The sequence below is a fragment of the Ahaetulla prasina genome, chromosome 4, assembly GCF_028640845.1.
Source record: "Ahaetulla prasina isolate Xishuangbanna chromosome 4, ASM2864084v1, whole genome shotgun sequence".
NCBI classification, from domain to species: domain Eukaryota; kingdom Metazoa; phylum Chordata; class Lepidosauria; order Squamata; family Colubridae; genus Ahaetulla; species Ahaetulla prasina.
This window is the reverse complement of record NC_080542.1, coordinates 45,895,688-45,916,353: the sequence shown is the minus strand read 5'-3', so window position 1 is coordinate 45,916,353 and position 20,666 is coordinate 45,895,688. Positions and strand designations below refer to the sequence as shown.

General features: G+C 39.6%; 1 protein-coding gene across 3 annotated transcripts in view; it reads right to left on the bottom strand.

Annotated features, from left to right (window-relative positions):
• Positions 1-20,666, bottom strand: part of STAC2 (SH3 and cysteine rich domain 2) — a 53,100-nt gene that overhangs the window by 20,776 nt on the left and 11,658 nt on the right. For 2 of the 3 annotated variants that reach the window (XM_058182164.1, XM_058182165.1), the window contains exons 2-4: positions 5,622-5,913; positions 4,230-4,327; positions 393-486 (exon numbers count right to left, since the gene is read on the bottom strand). In XM_058182164.1, coding sequence (XP_058038147.1) covers positions 393-486; positions 4,230-4,327; positions 5,622-5,913 — 484 coding nt within the window. The remainder of the gene's footprint in view (positions 1-392; positions 487-4,229; positions 4,328-5,621; positions 5,914-20,666) is intronic. The other variant, XM_058182166.1, reaches the window with a different exon arrangement.

The window sequence follows — 20,666 nt, the reverse complement described above, 5'->3', positions numbered from 1 at the left end:
ATGAACCTCCCCACCCCACAAACCTTCCATTCAATTGTCTTGGCTCAATCATGGCATTTTACTTGATGATCCTAGCACCATAATAATCTTCCATGTATAACACTCCTGCATTTTCTCGCTGCTTCTTCCGTATTCTTTCTTACCCCTAAATATCCATTGAGGAGGCAGCAGAGACAATTTAGAGGCTGGGTGTTAGAAGATGAGAACTATGAAACCCCACCCCTTTTTTTACATGCACTGCACATGCATGTCTGCCATCTTGAACACTTCCCTTGGAAAGCCCTGGCTGGCAGTTCTAGGAGACAGCAGCCTGGGAGCACCTCACCATCCATTTTCCGTGATTGAGTTTCTGTCAGAAATTTTACTGCCTTTAGAAATGGCCAAATTTTTACCTGCAGGAGGAGATTCCTTGGCTGGGGCTTGTTGGGGCTGTGGTTCATGGAGCAGCAGAGGAGAACTAAGATTACGGCGGAAAGAGGTTGCCTGCTGAGGAAAGAAGTACAGAAGAATATTTCAGTGGCTGCTATAGAGTACTATGTGCTTGACCCTCTTCCATACTGCTGAGAGGGTGAATTAATATAGGAACCATGTTCACTTCACTCTTGAAGCATTACAAAGAATAGTTTATTTCCTCTTTATATGCTTAACCTTCGGAGAAATTTTAAGCTAAGTAAAACAGGAGAGGAAATAGTCTAGAACTCTGCACACCAGCTTCTAAAAATGGTGATCCTTAGATTCATTCTTTGCTTCTAGAAATCTGGTATAGCAGATTGAGTTTGGTCTCAAACCAAGAAAATTCCTCGCTCATCTACTAACATTGATCTTACAGAGCTGTTGGGAACCCACAGCTTCCCACAGCTTCAGGGTTCTGAAATCCCTGGAGGAAAAAATGAAAATATAATCTAATAAGACAAAAGTTGTGAAATCTGAAATGTACAGAATGTACAAATGTACAGAAACTGGCTCCAAGTGGTACAACACTTTCTGTATCATAATGTCAATTGGTAAGCCACAGAAAGCACATGCAATTCATATTGATAAAGACAGAAAACCAAATGTAATTAACTATAACACAAGATAAGTGTATTATAATACTGCAGTTTATTCATTTTGCCTTTTGCACAACAAAATAAATAATGCAAGTTTAACATGTCACTAATGTTCAAAAATTAGAACAAATTATATTGTAAAGCTGCTTTCCATTCTCTCTTTCTTAACCATATTCTCAGAATGCATATCCTCTTTCCTTTTCTTGGTTTATTGGAGGAAGGACTGCAATACAAACAACTATTTGCACGCAATGAAGCACAACTCATTTAAGCATGATTTCATAAGCTACAATTTGTTAAGGATAAATATAAAAGAACAGAAACAGAGGAGGTGGATTGATAAATACCTTAAAATGTTTATTAGTGGCCAAGTGCTTTTTAGAATGTCCTTGAGTGAAAAAAATTGCAAGTGTCTAGAAATAAAATACGTTATTCTACTTTCAGTTTGAAAAAGATGTAAAACAAATCAAGTGATTTATCCAGTTTAAGCAGAAAGACATATCAGGTAACAAAGAATTGAGATAATTGATTTCAAGAGACTTTATTTTGAGGAACGTATTTTTTTAAACATGAGTGGGCTGTTTTCCTTGCATAATCTATAAAATAGTACTTCTGAACAGCTGGAATTAGCAGTAAGTATAGAGAAAAATAAGGGTTGTGAGAAATATATTTTTGGCATGTTGCTTTATGTCTACGTTATGTTCATTGATTTATTTTTTATACAATTTGTTGGGCAATTTTTAAAACCAAACCTGATCTCATATAGTAATTTTGATCTTACATAATAGGAATTTTCTTGAATTGTCCAAAATTTATCTTAGTTCAGCATTTTTAGAGGCCTTCCTTTGCCTTTTGCAACTAATTTTTAACAATTAAAAAAAATTCATAAAGTTTAATTCTAACATTTCATTTTTTTACAGTATATGCTGCTTTTATATTTTGAAGTTTTATTATATATTGCTAAAAGTACCTCTTTGAGGAAGTCGGGTACCAGTAGTTAAGAAATGTGAAAAATAAATACAAAATTTGTTCTTCACAATGGCCATGCAGATGTCTCTGAGTACTTTTAAGTTGCAGAAGGAGACATATCCTCCCCTGCCCATGTTCCCATAACCTCTTTGGAGGCATACTATCCCCAAGCCAGAGGCAACATTAAATCTGAAAATAACCAACCTTGCTTTAAAACCATTCATATTAGTAGCCATCACCATGCCATGAGATAATGAATACCACATATTATGTGCTATGTGAAAACAGGCTTTCATTTGCCTATTTTAAATTTCCTCTTAAGATTGCTTCATTGGATGGCCTTTTCTCTAGTGTTTTGAGAAAGGGAAAATATATTGTCTATTTTCTCCATGTCATGCTTAATTTTATATCCTTACCAGTTGTTTTTTTCTAAGCTAAGTGTCTTACATTTTCCAGCCTTTCCTTGGAAGGAAAATGTTAAAGACAACTGATTATCTTGATCTGCCATGCCCTGAACTTCTTCCAGTCCAACCATAATTGTATAGAACATACCAGATATAGATATTCCAGACATTATAAAGCTGGCTATTTTATTTTCAATTCCCTATGTTCTCACTCCTATCATAGAATGTGCCTTTTGCAAAGCTGCTATGGCAGATATCTATTCAGAAAAACCTGAAGACCTTTTGTCTGATAAGAAATTCATATCAATGAATATCTGAAATTTGGAGAGGGTTCTGTGTTGCCTTAATGTACATCACTTTACACTTACTTAAACTGAATATTTGTCGTTTGAATGACCCTTCACCCAGTTTTGAGAGATCCTTTTGGATATTTTCACAACAGAGCTTATTTGTTTTTTAAAATGATTTGTTTGCAAGAGAAAGTCAGTGTAAAGCAATCCAGTTTCTAGTGCTCTTGATACAGGACTTTATCCAAAATGCACAAACTTTGTAGGCAAAATCCACCCTCCTGTTTCTTTTTTCCTTCTATCATTGCCAATCCTTCTCTTGCAGAATGCGTGTACTACAGTCTATGGAACTGGTAATTTATTTATTTATTCATTTTATTTATTTATCTGTATCCTGCCTTTATTATTTTTAGTCAAATAACTCAAGGCGGTGAACACATCCAACACACTCTCCTCCTTGTATTTTCCCACAACCATAATCCTGTGGTTGGGCTGAGAGTGACTGGCCCAATTAATTTTCACTTAATGACCTTAATTGGGAACAGCAATTCCATCATTAAGGGATGTAGTCACCAAGTGAAATATCACAAAACAGCTTAGCAATGGCAATTCCAGCAATGCCAGTTGCTGTCACTGCATGGTTGTTTTCAGGGGCTCACCAGGATCCAAGCATTCTTGGAAAAAGGTAAGGACTGTCTCTGCTTCAACTTCCTCTATTTGCCTATCTCCGCCCCCCCCATCTCTGCCCATTTGCCTGCCCGCTTATCTTCTGCCCACTGCCTTTTCTATTGCTACACTGCATGCTGCTAGTATACTAGTTGGGGGCCTTCTTTTGTGCCACCTGCTTTCACACTATTGCAATCAGGGCTTCTTTTGCACTCCTGTTTTGAGTTTTTGAGTCCCAACCAGGAGTTCCATATCTGCACTGGCCAGAAACTTTTTCCCCCCGAAACAAGGCCAATGAAAGAAAGCCAGTGCCTGAAATATGGACCTTGCTAGCCAGGGCCTTATTTTGTGCCAGCACAGATAGGACCCCAGACTGGTTGGGGTCTCCTTTTGTAAAAGAAGGTCCTGGCTGACCTGAGAACAAAGGCCCTGACAGGCATATGAATGGAGAACCTGGCTGGCATACAAACCGAGGCCCTGGCTACAGCAGCTTGAAAGAAAGCAGCGTGAAACAAGTCCTGCCCAATACAGCAGTGGTACGCAATGTGGCAACAGCTGGGGTATTGATGATGGTGGATGGCAAATAAGATGGCCATAAATGCGGATGGGCCCCAATGGGACCAAATTCTGTTCACATGACTGCGGAGGCACTGCAATGGCTGGAACATCTAGGACTGCACGTAAACTTCTTCATTCAGCACCACTGTAATGTCAAACAGTTGTTCAATAATTGGATGTTAAGTGAGGCCTATTTGCATTACATCAACCCTGTGTAAACTATAGAATAGAGTCCATCCTCTCCTTCTCTGGATCTTTCTATCCTAACCCATGCATACCTTTGCTTAGCTACTTACTGTCTTGCCCAGGCACTGCTGATGAGAAACTTCTTCTGAACACCACAAATGCACACTTGCTTTGCATGTCTTGCATCGTAGACCTTGCTTGGAGTTTCCTAAAAGTAAAGCCAAGACACAAGGGAGCTAGAAGGTGTTTTGCTAAGATAATAGATGTATGTTGGTGGAAACAATACTGAGGGGCAGAGCAAGGGAGAATAAAAATCAGAAATATGTGCCTGATAGCAAGGGACAGGCTGTGTACTCATCTCAAATGAGGCCAATAATGATTCCCATCCTCCCTAATCAACATATCTGCAGGGTGGCTTATTACGATCAACCATCTTATGAATTTTTTTCCAATCCTTATTTCCAGGGTTACTTTTTCCTTTGCACTTACAGGCAGCCTTTGACTTACAACTGATCACTTTAGACCTCCCCCCCTCCAAAAAAAAACTATGTACAACCTCATCTTGGAATAATGGTCACTGTACTGCCCCTGTGATTGTTCATTCTTACATCAGATACAGGGATGCTGTAGTGCCCTCCCACCTCCCTTCGCATTACTCCCACCAAGCCCCATACCCTCCTCCTCCTCCTCCTCACCCCGTGTCACTCATCACATCTTTCAAAGAGCTCCAGAGCTTGGATTAAGGATGTGTGTGAGGGGCATTGTGGGGTGATGTGGGACAAGAAGAAGGACATAGGGCCTGGTGGGGTGGGAAGTAGACTCAAGCCCTATAGGCACCCTGAGGGGCATAGGGCGAGCCTGAAGTGCCTCCGGGGGTGGGGAATGCCTTGAGAGATTGGGGTCCTTCTCTGGCAAATCTGAGGCACCCAATGACCACTCAACAACCCACATATTCATTTAATGACTGCCTTAGGAAGAAGTGGAGTGTCATACATGAGACGAACACATGGGTGCTTCACTTAACAGCCATCAAAATTTCCAACCCAAACAAACAATGCTAGACAGCAAAAGAAAGCAAACTACACAGCCTATAAGGCTTCCACCCACTTCCAATTGCTTGTTGCTAGCCTGCTTAAAAAAAGAAAAAGAAAATATCAGGCCTGTGTGCATCTCCTTGCTCCTTCATGGGCTGTGCTCCAGCTGTTCTATTTTTTCCACTGCAGGCTCCACTCAAGCAGATGAGGTACATCAACAGCCAACTTCCGCCAATGCATATTTTTCCAAGCTTCATCTAGAATCAATGCCTAATCCTTATTAAGTGTAAACCTATTTGAGGAAAGGGAGGAGGGCCATCCTGATCTGGAAGTAGCTCAGGATTTAGAGTGTAAGAAATCCAGACATGGACAGAAAAAAAATGACCAGAATTCAGCTCCTGAGCGTGCATGGCAAGAACTAGAAAACATTATCAAGAAGGTGTGGGACAAGGCATCCAAATTGCTTACCTACAATAAGCTGATGGCAAATTTCACAAGGGTTGTGTTTCTTGAAGACGTGTTCCTGGAAGCTGTGCGTCTTCATGGGCTTGAGGGTCCCCAGGGACTTGTGAAGAGCTCTCGGGGAGGCTTCTACTTCGGAGGGAGCTGGGGGTGGAGAGGGGGGTGGCATGGAATCAGGAGGACTGAGCAGGACATCGGAGGGCAGCTTGAACTCATTACCAGAGCGCAGAAAAAAGTTCTCCACGCTCTTGCTGCGCAGGATGGTCTTGAGTGATAGAGAGCGTTTGAACCTTTGTAACTAGCAGACAAAGGGAAAGAAAAAGGGAAAAAATAACAGCAGTCACTGGGGAGGAGGGCATGTTATATTAGCATCAAGAACTTTGCTCAGTATCCACTGAAAGTGATGAAATATTCAATATACTTAATGGATTTTGTGCTTTTAAAAAGCAATTAGCACTTAGACTTGTGTATCGTTCCATAGTGTTTTATAGCACTCTGACTGGTCTACAACATCGGCATATTGCCCCCAACAATTTGGTCCTATTTTTAGCGACCTCGAAAGGATGGGGGATTGAGTCAGTCAGGATTGAACTCCCAGCTGTGACCAGTTAGCCTGCAATACTGCTTTTTAACCACTGCACTACCATGGCTGCACTAGCAACTGCCTGGATTAACCTGTACAGTTTTCTTGGGAAGTTTTTGGGAAATACCCTGGGCTTCTTCCTACGGCTGAGAGAAAATGATGGATGAGATCACCCAGTTAGCTTTGTGATTAAAGTGGGATTAGAACCACAATCTCCTGGTTCGTAGCTGATGCCTTAACTATTACATCAAACTGAGCTCTTGTACTTCATGAACTTCATTTTTGCTTTTCCCTTCAATCACCACATTTCTGCTGCAGAATTCTCAAAAGGCACTGAAGGCAAAGCTTTGGGGGAGTAGTCAAAACAGAAACTTAACCCATTTCTCCTTCTCCCCATTCCTGATGATGTTACCTAGCCTGGTAATGAAACATACGCAAGGAAACAACCAAGCTCAAGAGAGTATCAAGGGCCTCACAGAAGAGAAAAGCTTCAGTCTCATTCCACATTTACCAGAGAAGCCTTAAATAAATAATCTAGAGGAGAGCACATGGGAGTCAAGAAAAGGTTTCTATTTTAAAAAGCAAGCAAAAACTACTTTAATCTGATTTGGAAGACAGGCTGCTTAGAGAGGAAAAGAGGGCAAAGAAGAGATTGTTTAAGGCTGCAGGCCATTTATGTGCTAGAAAAACCATCCTCTCTTTACTGTTTTTCTTTCCTGCTGGGGAAAAGAGGGCTGTCAACAGTGGAATAAGTTAGTTAACATATTGTTAGGAAAATTTTCCACTGACCTGCTGTTGTGAGAATAGGACCTTGAACATACAGAGCAAAGGCCATGACTAACTGCACTCAAGGTACAACATCTAGGCCTGGAGGAAAAACTCTGCTCAATGTAACAGCAACCCACTGGCTAACATGTGGGCCTAGGGGACTACTACAGATGCTCCAATCTCTAGGCGTGTCTGGAGATGAGTGATCTTATGGCTATCTAGCCCGCAACCCCATTTCACTGCTCTTTTCATTATCTCTTTCTGGCGAGTGAGAGCTGAATCCATTCTGTTGGTGAAGTATCTATACTTGCACCAAGTATGGCCAACATAAGAGAATGAGAATGAGAATCCAGTAATGATTTATTTCATGTCTCGGTATATCTTAGCAATGTTAGTAGCTGAATACACCAACTACTTTATTTTATAGTAACTTAGTAATTTGGCCTCTTACTTTTCGGTTCCACCTATGCGTATTGTAATCTGGCTCACATTATTAATTTTTCTGTGAAATTTGTTTACTAACACCTTTTTCACTCTCATTATATAATGCCAGTTTTGCTATGCCACACAATTCCAGCCAGTTACTGCAGTAAAAGGACTGATATTAGTGGAGGCTATAAAAAAAGCACCAGCAATGCGGCATAATCCTTCCATCATCCCCAACCATCATGGGTAAGTATTGGGTCTGTAATTAGGAAAAACCCGTGACTAAAGTCATAATCTGAGAGAAGCTAATCTTGAAACAATTTTTAAAATGAATAAATGCCAAATCATTTAAACTGCTAAGAATTAGAAATGCTCAAGGATACCATCTGAAACCCAAGATAAATATAGCTAACAGCACACATTATTGGGACTCAGGAGGTTGCGATAAAGTGAAACAAATGAATGAAGACGGAGCAAAATGCTGGAAGTAATAACTTTGTAATTGGATGGGTGGATGCAGAACAGAGGAATAAGGGTGGAAAGATGAAGAAAGGGAAAATAACGTATTGAGATCATTGGATGAGATTCAGAGCATTTTAGAAGACAAAGTACAAGGACATATGAAATGTGATTTTCTGGTGGGAGGGAAAGGTTACTTCCGGGAGTGGAAAGCAATGTTTGGAAAAAGGAATATAAAAGACATGGAAGTAAGGGGCACAAGTGATACCACTGGGGACCTACAGGTACAAGGATTCTCTTAGATACAAACAAGGCTTGAGCCGACACTTGAGCAAGGCTGGAAGAAATGGCTAGAAAATAAAAAACGGAACTGGCTAGATCAATGAAGCAACCTGAAAAAAGAAGGAATTAAGTTTTACAATGATGAGATAAACCAGTTTTCCTGAGATAAGTGTCTAATTGTTTCTGCTCATCTGGTTGTGCTTCAGGTCCACTTTAGTAAACATTATGTTACAGGACTAAGGAAGTTGGCCTTTTCTGTTACAGTGCCACCCTTCTCTCTGAAAAATGCCCTCTGCATTGGGTTCCAGGAAGCTTTTATTTTATTTTATTTTTTATTTTTATTTATTTATTTATTTATTTATTTATTTATTTATTTATTTATTATTTTATTTTATTTTATTATTTTATTTTATTTATTATTTTATATTTTATTTATTTTATTTATTTTATTTTATTTTATTTTATTTTATTATTTTATTTTATTTTATTTTATTTTATTTTATTATTATTTTATTTTATTGAAAAGACAGTGCCACATCAGGGTAACAATGCCAATAAAGCACAACCAGAGAGAGATCAATGATAAATAACATACATGCTAATAACTATAACTGTGCTATGTTAACAGTAATTGCAACAATAAAAAAAAACAAAAATAAAAAACAAAAGGAAATAAAAGAAAACTTCAACTAAGTTTCTACTTAAAAAGGTAAAGGTTCCCCTCGCACAAACATGCTAGTCGTTGCCGACTCTAGGGGGCGGTGCTCATCTCCGTTTCAAAGCCTAAGAGCCAGTGCTGTCCGAAGACGTCTCCATGGTCATGTGGCTGGCATGACTCAACACCAAAAGTGCACAGAACGCTGTTACCTTCCCACCAGAGGTGGTCCCTATTTTTTCTACTTGCATTTTTACGTGCTTTCGAAACTGCTAGGTTGGCAGAAGCTGGGACAAGTAACAGGAGTTCACCCTGTTACACGGCAGCACTAGGGATTCAAACCGCTGAGCTGCCGACCTTTCGATCGACAAGCTCAACGTCCTAGCCCCTGAGCCACCGTGTCCCTTAAGTTTCTACTTACGTTAGCTTATTTACAAATTTTTCCCTATTATATCTAGTTTTATACATTTTTGTTGTACTGACACTCATAAACGTCCCTCTCATTTCTACCTCGTCTCTGTCCATTCATAAAATTTATTCCATGTCCTGTAATATTTTGAGCCTTCTTTATCTTTAATTTTTCAAGTTAATCTGTCCATTTCTGCACAATCCCAAATTTTCCTAATTATGTCATCATCCGGTGAGGTGTTCACATTTTTCCAATATTTAGCATATGTAATTCTAGCTGCCGTCAATATATGTAACACTAAGTAAATGGTTGCTTTGTCATAACTTTCCAACCATATACCTAAGAGGCACATTTCTGGTTTGAACTCAATATGTTGCTCAGTTATCATTTCTAGCCATTTATGAATTTTCTTAAATCCAGGAAGCTTTTAAAATCTGGCTTTGGTTTAGTCCCAGAGCTGGGGTTAATGCTTTACTCTATGAGTGGAGGGGGGGGGGGAAGAGTGCTATGTTATCATCTGTGTTGCCTTTAAGATTATTTTAGTATTTATTATTGCGTGGTTTTATATTTTATTTTAATGAACTTTCTGATCCATTTTGCCATCCAGTTTCTATTGGAATTGGTGGAGATGGATAGATAGATAGATAGATAGATAGATAGATAGATAGATAGATAGATAGATAGATAGATAGATAGATAGATAGATAGATCACTCCCCTTTGTTATTATCCTTGCTTGTACCTTCAATTCCAGGGAAGAAGAATGGGAGGCAAGGCCCTACCACTGTGATGGCGAACCTATGGCATGCGTGCCACAGGTGGCACGCAGAGCCATATCTGTGGGCACGCAAGATATGTGCGTGCTGGCCAGCTATTTTCGGGCCTTCCAGGCCCATTGGAAGTTGGGAAATGGGTTGTTTCTGGCCTCTGGAGGGTTACTGGGGTGGAGGGTTGGAGAAGGCCATTTTTGCCCTCCTCAGGCTCCTAGAAAGCCTCTGGAGCCTGGGGAGAGCTAAAAACGGGCCTACTGAACCCACCGTGCCATCACATACCAAAAGCGGTGGGAGTGCAGGGGGGGAGGGTGTCACACACACAGGTGCGTGGGACAGGGCGCATTGAATTATGGATGTGGGCACCCACACACACGACCCCCCCCCGCGGTCCCCTTGCTTTTGGCACTCAATGGCAAAAGGGTTAGTCATCACTGCCCTACCGTGTCCCTTAATACAAATCAAGAGTCCATCTGAATTTGAATTGAGGCCAGTAATGTGTATGTGCAAGTAGAATTAAGAAGATGGGAGAGGAATCAGCTGCTTGTAAAACCTTGGCAAAATAACTAGGATTGTTGAGTAAGTTTAACTTGTCCTAGATTTCAAAGATCAACTATATTCTCTAAGCAAATTTCTCAGGAGTACAGGAAGATAGGGGTATTTACAATGATTTAAGTATTTCCTGATGTATCACACTATTCTTGTATCAGTGTAAACTTGATAGTTTTCTGTATGGTCATTGCAAGGACTATAGCATAGGTCTTTGCTGGCTGAGGAATTCTGGGAGCTGAAGTCCACAAGTCTTAAAGTTGCCAAGGTTGGAGACCCCTGGACTATAGTATAATAGAATTCCTCTCAATCTTTGGTTCTGAAAACAAGGAAGGAAAGGTGTTGTTGGCTGGACTAGAAGAATTTTGTTTTTTACTAGAAAAGGAGACGAGACATTTTGCAGCTCTCCCTGTGAACAGAAACAATAAGATCAATGAGAATAAAATTTGGAAGAGATTTTTGCTTAAGAAATAAGTAGATTTCAGGTCTTGAAATAAGGACCAGCAAAAAAATAAGGACCAGCAAAAAAGATAGCTAGATAGATAGATAGATCACTTCCCTTTGTTATTATCCTTGCTTGTACCTTCAATTCCATTCCATTATTAGTTACATTATTAACTAATACTTAGAAACAATCATTTTTATTAAAAATGATTTCAAAGAGAAAAGAGCATTTATAACACTGAAAAATCTACGGAGCTGGGACTCAAATCAAGCCTATTACAAAGGATACTGCAAATGACTGGTTATTTATTTAATTGCCTTTCTTGTCAATGGGGGGAAATCCTTGTTAGATTTTCTGCATCAGTTTTCAAATGACTGCCCATCTTCTGGTATTTGCACCTTAAACTGGGGGACAGGGTAGGTTGCCCTCAACTGCACCCCGATATAGTACATTGTGCAGAACCTGCTCCAGCATTATTTTCTTAAAATTTCCAAAATACATTGATGTGTTTATACATTTTTATTGTTGCATACAGGGTGTTTTTAGGTTCTTTGGAATACCTAAGTGTCACAAAAGCAAGGCTGACAGGTATAATATTGAGCACCAAATTTGACTTAATCTCCATCGACTGCATTTATCCATAATGCATCCATGTAGCTTTCTTGGCAATAGAATAGAAGTAGTTTTTCATCCTCTTTTTGGATTTTTGTTTAACTTCTCAGTCTAACCTACTTCCTAGCAGTTTTTGATCCATATTGTAACTAGATCCAAACCTGTTTAGCGTCTATAAATCTGCCAAGTACAGCTACGCCTATTTGGGCACATTGACTACAGCTGGCTGGGTTAAAATTTTCACTCAACCATGAAGCTTGCTGTGTGAATGTTGGCTGGTCCCTACTTGTTAGCCTCAGGTTTTATCACCCATCCCAGCTTGGAAAAGCTAGTCTATCTGACAGAGATGGAGCAGAAAAAGCTTGGAGCAAAGTTAAATGGAGAGAAAATAAAAGATGTTGGAGGATGTAGGATCAGCAACTGCTCTAGCCTTAGTTGTTTCCATCGTATCTGCTTTCCATCATATTACATACAGTAAGTTAGATTCTGCAACCAGTACCAGATTTTGCCTTGCCGTCCTCTTTCCTGCAAAGTTTCCCGTTTGCACTCAAATCATTATTTATTTTAAAATAATATTTGGGTTCACGAGTGAGGCGAAGCCTATAGTTTAGAAATCACAGGGGCAGGCATCATCAATGAAGTAATGCATGCTGGCTGAGGAATTCTGAGAGTTAAAAGTCCCCACCTCTTAAAGTTGCTAAAGTTGAGAAACACTGGGATGGGGTAATGCATTATTCTTGTTTGTATCTTCTGTTTCCTAATTCTGGGACACCCATGAAGAGACAATATTTTAGAAAATATTATAGAACTGCCATTTACCATAAGTTTGCATGAATCAGGTCTGGCTTTTAAAACGGGCTATGGGGTGAAATTAATTCAGCCTTGTTAGAGAAAACGGGGGCGAGGGAGGAATAGCAAAAGAACATGAAGTATAGCGAAGAGAGCTGGGGGTAGGGAAAGTGCAAGGTGAGAGAGTGGAAATGTGCATGTGGGTTTCTGTACACCTCACTGGCTGTGGCTTTTTGCTGGGGGGGGGGGCGGGAGGGGGAGAAGGAACCCAGCTGTCTCTGCATACTGAGCTTAAAAGGTTTCAGCTCCACTAACTACTGATGAGCTGGGGCCTTTGGAGCGAAAGAAATACCACTGGGCTTCCAAATCTAGTGTGCTAATAGAGGCTGCTTCATTTCACACAATTCAGGAGCACAAGAATCTATTTTAGCTCAAGACGTTTTTATATGTAAAAAGATGCTTGAAACCCACCTGGAGCCTGAATTGGGCTTAAGTGTTTGTCCATCTACAGATGGACTACAAATTCCAAGTCATCTGTTTATTTCCCTTGAGGCATATTACAAATAAAATTAAATAAACTATCACTATCTCCTTCTGTGGATCAAATTCCATATATAACATTGAAAAATAAAGTCATTTCTGCTAAGCTGCTGATAAAACCATAGCAAAACTGAAAAATGTGGAGCCTACTTTGTGCCTAAAGAGGGTTTTTTTTAAATTAACTATAACACTGCAGAGCGACTTCTTAAAATTATTCATGCATGTTTATGAACATATGTAAACCTAGCCACCCACAGATGGCATGGTGATGCAGTGTCCTTGTGGCCATGTGATCAAACTTTGGGTGCTTGGCAACCAGTATGTATTTAGGATGGTTGCAGGGCCTCAGTTCATATTGATGGCCCTTCATGACCATCTTAGGGGGTTTTAACAAGAAAAGTCAATGGGAGGGAGCTGTATTCACATAACAACCATGTAATTCACTTAGTGACCATCGCTTTGTTATAGAAGTTCTGTTTCCAGTTGTGCCCATAAGTCAAGGACCAACTGTAGTCAATTTTTCTCCCTTTCCTTTCCTCTTTTGATAAATATCATTGCTCTTATATTTGCAACAGCAGTCTAGTATATGGAAATGGAGTAAAGGAAGCCTTTTCAAGCATGGAATGCAAAAACTTTCATTTATTAAATGTGTTTCAGCTGCTGTAATGTCATATAATAATACAAAAGAAACCGGATCAGTTAAAAAAAAGAAAGAAAATGAGGAGAATGGAACAAACAGAAGGCTGATCCTAGGTAACCTTGAGTATACCAATCTTTTGAGGCAGGCTAGGTAAAGAAACAAACAGTGCAAGAAATGCTACTACTGTCGTAGGATATAATAACAGAATCTCGAAAGCTTCCCAATGTCACCCACTCATATCAAACCAACTCAAGGCAGAATTTCTTTCTCACATCTTCTCCATCCCCAGGACTATCTCTTTATTTTGCCTCAATTGTTCCTGGGTACTTTTTTCAAGATACTGGGGAAGAAGTACTGGGATGGGTGGGTGTAAGGAGTTAAAAGTTTTCAGGCAGAAGACCCTGCTCTCCCATTTGTATCTGCAAAAAAAGCCATGCAAGACAAATGGTACGTGCACCACAAAGTAAAATACATGACTTTACGAATGACATAACTCTTGTCATTTGCAGAATGACATCATGACACATGTATGATCATTTTGGCACCTTGTAAATTGTAGAACCCAAGAAGGCACTTTTTGTGTTCTTTGATTATTCAATATCTGAAAGTGTTATTAGAGTGGAAAAGTGAAAGCCACTAAATTGTAAAGGATCAGAAGTTTAAAACTGATGAAGAAATTCACTTTTCCAGACGAAGCCTTGTAACACAGCAGTTATAAAGACAGAGAAATATCTTAAAGCACATATGCACAGTACTAATTGTACAAGAAGGCATCTTATATTTAAGGCTAGATAAAAGGTTTCTGATCTTTATGAATATTTATCATTTTAAAAATAAGCATTACTGGGAGATACATGCATACAATATTTACCACATTACACTAAACACTTTTTTATTTTAACTATGGTTCTTTATACATCACAATGGGTGGGTTCACATATTACACTAGATTTTTAAACCATATTTGGATGAATATAATTATTTAATTTTCATAACGTACTATATGATAAATTATGGTTTATAAATCACAGTGGTTAGGTTCATACCACACGGCAAATCAATACTTGGGTAAACCTAAACTTCGTGGTTTGAAGCTTAGTATTAACACTGAGCATCCAGTCATTCTGTTGTGAAAAACTGCTGTACAGCATATACTTTATGCTCAGATTGAAAGAGTATAGTCTAGCTTCAATCCCGTTTACTGCCTTTAAATAGGAGAATTCTGCAAAAAAAAAAGCTCTCAAATTCATACTGCTCAAAGAAAACACCTCAAAGTACTAGTGATATTGATGATAACAATAACAATAATTATTGTTATTACTTCTTCAAGGAAAGGAAAGGAAAGGAAAGTGGTTTTTCCAAAAACATGGCATCAAGAGAAGAAATATAAATAAGCAACAAAAATTTGGCATAGGAATAATGGAATGGGATTGAAGAATATTTTGAATTCAATCACTTCTTTGGATTAACACGAGTTTGCTAAATAATCTACAAAAGCTTGGCAAAAATATGCTAAGCCCTCAGTTATTGGTGAAGCACAACATAACACAACACCCTAAAACAAAACAAAACAAAGCATATGGCTTAGCACAAGGTGTGAAACATGGCTTGGAATATGGGACAGATGAACTAGAAAATACTTATGACTTTCTAAAAGCATCATATAACCATTAGGAAAATGTTTGCATAAAACAGGAGGTTTATTGGGAAATAATATGGCAAACTGACTTCCTCCCACTCAGTAGTGGGTTCCACTGACATTCGCTACTGGTTCGGAACCGGGAGCGTGTGCGTGCTTGCTTCTCTTGCGCATAGCGTTTCTGCGCACGCGCAGAGCATCTGTGATGATGTCCAGGTGGATGGGCGGAGCCTCCTGCACCGCCACTACCGGTTTGCCCGAACTGGGGTGAACCGGTAGAAACCCACCACTGCTCCCACCCCATCAGGTAGTAATGGGTGAACCTGAATGTCAAAGCAGACAACCATCACATTTTAAGTGACATCACAGTTCCCCTGACAGCTATTGTCAAAAATATGCCTTTTTTTCATACTTTCTGGAAGCTGAGAAGGCAGCACAAGATTGAAGTATGCTCTGGGCAGCCTCCAGAGCTTCCACAAGTTGTGCAAGAACAAGCATGTTTTCACCCAGTTTATGGAAGAGCATTCTCTGAAGCCACTTCAAGAATGAAGGGCCTAGAGCTGCCTCAGATAGGCCAAAGGAGCCTATCAACAGAAAAACAACAGGACCTGAAGGTAAGAAGCGCAGGGCAGATCCTGGGGATCATACACAGTTGGGCTTCATTTAAAAAAAAAAGATAAATATGCAAAGAATTGTTTTCTTTCGTTTGGGTGGGGTGATATGCCAGCAGACACAAGTAAATCCAAAAAGTTCACCATCACTGCCCTAAGGGAGTCTTCCCTCCTTGTTGCCCTCCAACTATAGCAAAGGGTCTCCAACCTTGCAACTTTAAGCCTGGCGGACTTCAACTCCCAGAATTCCCTAGCCAGCTTTGCTTTGCTGGCTGAGGAATTCTGGGAGTTGAAGTCTGCCAGGCTTAAAGTTGCCAAGATTGGAGACCCCTGAACTATAGAATGTTGTGACTGCAACTTCCAGCATCCACAGTCAGTATAGAAATTTGGTGTTATAGGAATTGTGGCCCCCACATGTTGCGGATTAACCAGTGGGAGGAATTATGCCAAGGGAAATTGAGGCCTTCCCTTTCAACCAGATTCTCTATTATGCTATTTTAAACGGATGTTCAAAAGAGCAGATCCAGGTTCCTGCTCAAACTGCCATTTCTCAGTTTTTCACCCTCTGCAACATTCAACGAACCTGCCAAGACTCTATTAAAAAAAAGGCTAATATTTCTTGACATGCAGCTCCAGCCCCTGCAAGCTATTTTTAACACAGCTGCTGTGAAAACAGCTTGGCAAATATAAGTCTCATTGGCGACTCAGCTCCCAACCTTTTCAAAAACTCTCCTTTCCCCATATTTATGAAATGATGTACAATGTTTAACTTTCAGCTGCGCTCACTACCCCCAGCACTGCATAGCCTCTAGAGGCTTCAAGCATCAATTCACAAGTTCACAACTCTGGGGATGTCTTTAACTCTCTTTCCTTCTCCATCGATATTCATGATTGCCGCAACCTATCATGTTGGTGGGATTACACCTCACACTAAGGCACAGACCACTGGTTGCAAATCATAGTGGCAAGGTTGACATACATTTAGATAATAGCAAGCAAATCACAGTGTGGTTTAGTGAAATGTGCCAACTTAGTAATGTGTTCAGAATGCACATCACACTGAAATCTGCACCTGGGTTGGATTTTATACAGATAATGCTCAGCTGTTATTCTCATTTTCATCTCACCAAATCATGGAAATAATGGAAGTCCAAGACTGCTATCTTATGAATCCTTTGGATGAAAGTAGATGAACAGCAGTTTTATTTAAAGAAGAAACCTCATTACCTGAAGGGAGGTGGGGGAGTCACAGTTTGGAAAGTGGGTGCTTGCTGTTTACAATTATTTCTGTTAGAATTTACTCCAATATAGCAGCAATAGAAAAAAACTGAAATGGTTTGGCCATTCATTCATATTCTGGTTGAATTATTATATTGCATTCTCAAGGCTAGGTTTGAAGCTAGCCTGGAGAAATTTACACTGATACCAATTGCAGTTCCTGTTGGGCTGAGTAGAACTAATTAAGTCAGCCTGATATTTAACTGATTGTATCATTGTGCTAGATGCCAACTTCCATTCAAACTCAATCCAAGGGGAGCATTTTGGAAAAAGCATAAATGAGGACTTTGAACAGGTTTGTGCAAAGGGAGGAACCGACTCAGGATCAAAAGCAAGTAGTTGTGATTATCTGGACTGGAGACTTTAGCCCAGAATGGATTGCATTTCCCTGTTTAAAACTGGTGTGCAAATTGGATTATTTCTGATGAAATCCACAACTAAAGGCTTCATCAAGATTTTGATTAATATACCAAAGGGCTGTAGGAGAAGCCAGAACAAATATGCTTTAGAGCTAGGTAAATTCTGCATTTAATTTAAAGTTAAACATTATTTTCCTTGCACATAATACATATTCTCTTCTGTGATATTCTAAAGTACAATTCATTGCCAACCTATGGAGGATCTGTATTTGGGGAGGGGGAGGATATACAGCATGAATTCTCAGATTGTGCATCTCTGGTTTAAATGCCCTGGGATCAAGATAAGTCAGCAATCATCTTCTGTATGTGAACCAGAATAGGAACCTCATCTATTTCTCATACCTTGCTTTGGGACTTGCAAATATTGCAAGCAAGCACAGTATTTGGGTTAAGAGTCTTTCCAGCTGAGACGCCCAAAATTGGGGATTCTCTCAAAATTCTTTTGCCTGGCTGCATCTTTGCCCAGTTTTAAGTAAGCAATGACAAAAATAAATAAATAAATAAAAAATCCCCCCAAACAGTCCAGTCATATTATTTGCTGTCATGCATTCCGCTTTGTCATTTTTCTACATATTGTATCACTGTACATTGCACTTTATGTATAAACAAAACCACAAAACAAAAAAATTGCTACAGTTGTACCATAAAAAATAAAATGCTTTAAAAGTTACCTTTACACCTACGTAACAGCCAGTTAGAATCATTATCACTGACATATCAGTCGCAATGCAAACACATTGCAGAACAGAACAATTTAAGTTGCTCTCTGAATGCTAGCAAATTTGGGGCCTTTTAATTCTCTGGAGGAGACTATTCTCTTACTTAAAAAGTTCTACTTTCCCAGCCATCTTTTAGATGGGAGGGATGGAAAGTGCTCTCTTCTTTATGGCATAATCACAATTCTGAAGCTACCTTGAGCCAAGCAACATAGAACTTTATACGTCAAAATCATCATTTTGAATTTTTTCTGGAAACCTGTTGGTAACCAGTGCAGCGTGCAGTAATACAAGGTTATAGGAATTCCCAGTGGCTATTAATCAGGTTGCTGCATTCTGTCCCACCTGTAGTATCTGAAAAATCTTCAAAGGCAGCCTTGGGTAAATGCAAAAGTCAAAGCATGAGATGTTAAGTAACTTGGTTAAGGCCCTAACTCGCCACCATGTTTTGCTTCTTCCTGAATTACCTGAAGTATTTCATTAAAAAGATGGAGGTCGACACTTTGGCACCTTTTCTTCAGAGGGCATCAGGTGGGAAGAAGCTGGAACAGGGGAAATAACTAAAATAGTCTTCTTCAATACTGCAGTCCTGATCAAATTTGCTTCCCCACTTGACTGATCTTACAAGAAATGAAGAGAGAAGGAAGATATAATGAAGCATCTCCAACGTCCAATTTAATTTTATCTTACAAGACATCAGACCAGTTTAGAGAGGGTGCTGGGTCTATTTTTGGTAGCTAAGAACACTGAAAATAAAGCCATGCTTCCTTCCATTACTCCCACTGAGATCTACAAGATAAGATGCTTGAAATAGGCATGTGTTATGTATTATACATGCTCACAGAGGACATACACCCTGGCTCATTAGCCAAGGTCTGTAAATGAGGCAGTAAGGAAGATTCAATGAAGATAGGTAGCTCAGCTTTTGTCCCTGTCTTATTCACATCCACCATTCTTTTTCTTCATGACCCCTAAAGATGCCAAATAAAATGCCTTTACAGAGAACTATCCTCTCTTGAAAGATATTTTTATTTAAAGGGCTTTCTGATTCAAGTTTGGATTAAATTCAATAAGACGCCTCCACCTTACAGACAGCATCACACACTCAACTATATGAGGCAATAGCCTTTCTTTGGGGCTATCCTCACTCAACTTCTCCCTTGTCCTCTTCCTGATGGTAAATTCTCTTCTTAAGCACTGAACTTCAGTACATGCTATAGTTCTTGGTAGAACCGAAAGCCACATTGAAAGAGATATGGTTCTACCTGCCTTGCAGGAAATAATGGTATGTCCTCTTTTCAAGAAGCTATTGCCTGAGCCAACACCTTAGATGCTTTGGTCTAGCCAGCCACTTTAGAGAGCCTTGGATTATCTAGGCAATACTTAGCCAGTTTCAAACTGGGACACGGTATTGAGAAAGCATTGGGCACACAGCTGTTGACAGCTTTTGGTAGTGACAGGAACAAGTAGTGAAACCATATAGTTCTTCTCAATTTCTCAGAAGCTTTTAATACCATCACATACAGTATTCTTCTGGGTTGCTTCTAGGGAATAGAAATGTTATGGTGGTTCTTGCCCTGTAATTGGTTCCAGTAGGTGATAGCATGGAGGGCAGGGGGTGTGGAAGAGAGAGACTGAATGCAAAGCCTCTGATATGCAGGATTCAATACGCTCAGCACTCTTGCCTCCTTTTCAATATCTATATGAGACCATTAGGTGAGATCATTCACCAGTTTTGGTTCAGGTGTCATTAATATGCAGATCATACCTGACTGTGTATCTCAACCCCAGCCCAATGAAATCATGCTGTCAAGGTCTTGACAAGTGACTATGGTCTGGATGGGGAAAGAACAGACTCAGACTCAACACTAGCAACATCGTGCCTGAGGGTATTTGGATTAAGCAGAACCAGGAACTTTCATAAACTGAGCTGAATCCAAGAAACAGGCTTCTTTGTTACACCACGTGATCTTTGGAACAGCACTTCTCCCCACTCCCAAGATCGATATAATCCCTACTGTGACCTCATTTAAACTTAGCTTTTCTCCAGGCCTTGGGCTGGGGTGGTAGAGATGTTTTATGCTAAAGGAATGTGCTTGCTTTGCTCTTCCTGTCTTAATAGGAGATGCAGCCCTGAGACATTATGGAGTTGGGCAGCCGTGCAAATTCGATAAACAAACAAATAAATAAGTGATGGGCTTTAAACAACAGAATCCCTTGGCTTTCATAAACAAGCTGCAGATGTTGTCTAAAACAAAATCAACAATTAAAAGAAAACTCAAGAAAACTTCTCACATTTACACAAGTTCTTATACATATAACAACTACAATACATAGGTTACAGAGATACCAAAACTTTTATGTACATCTTTTAATTTGTTATTTATTTATTTTATTTGCATTTATATCCCGCCCTTCTCCGAAGACTCAGGGTGGCTTACACTATGTCAAGCAATAGACTT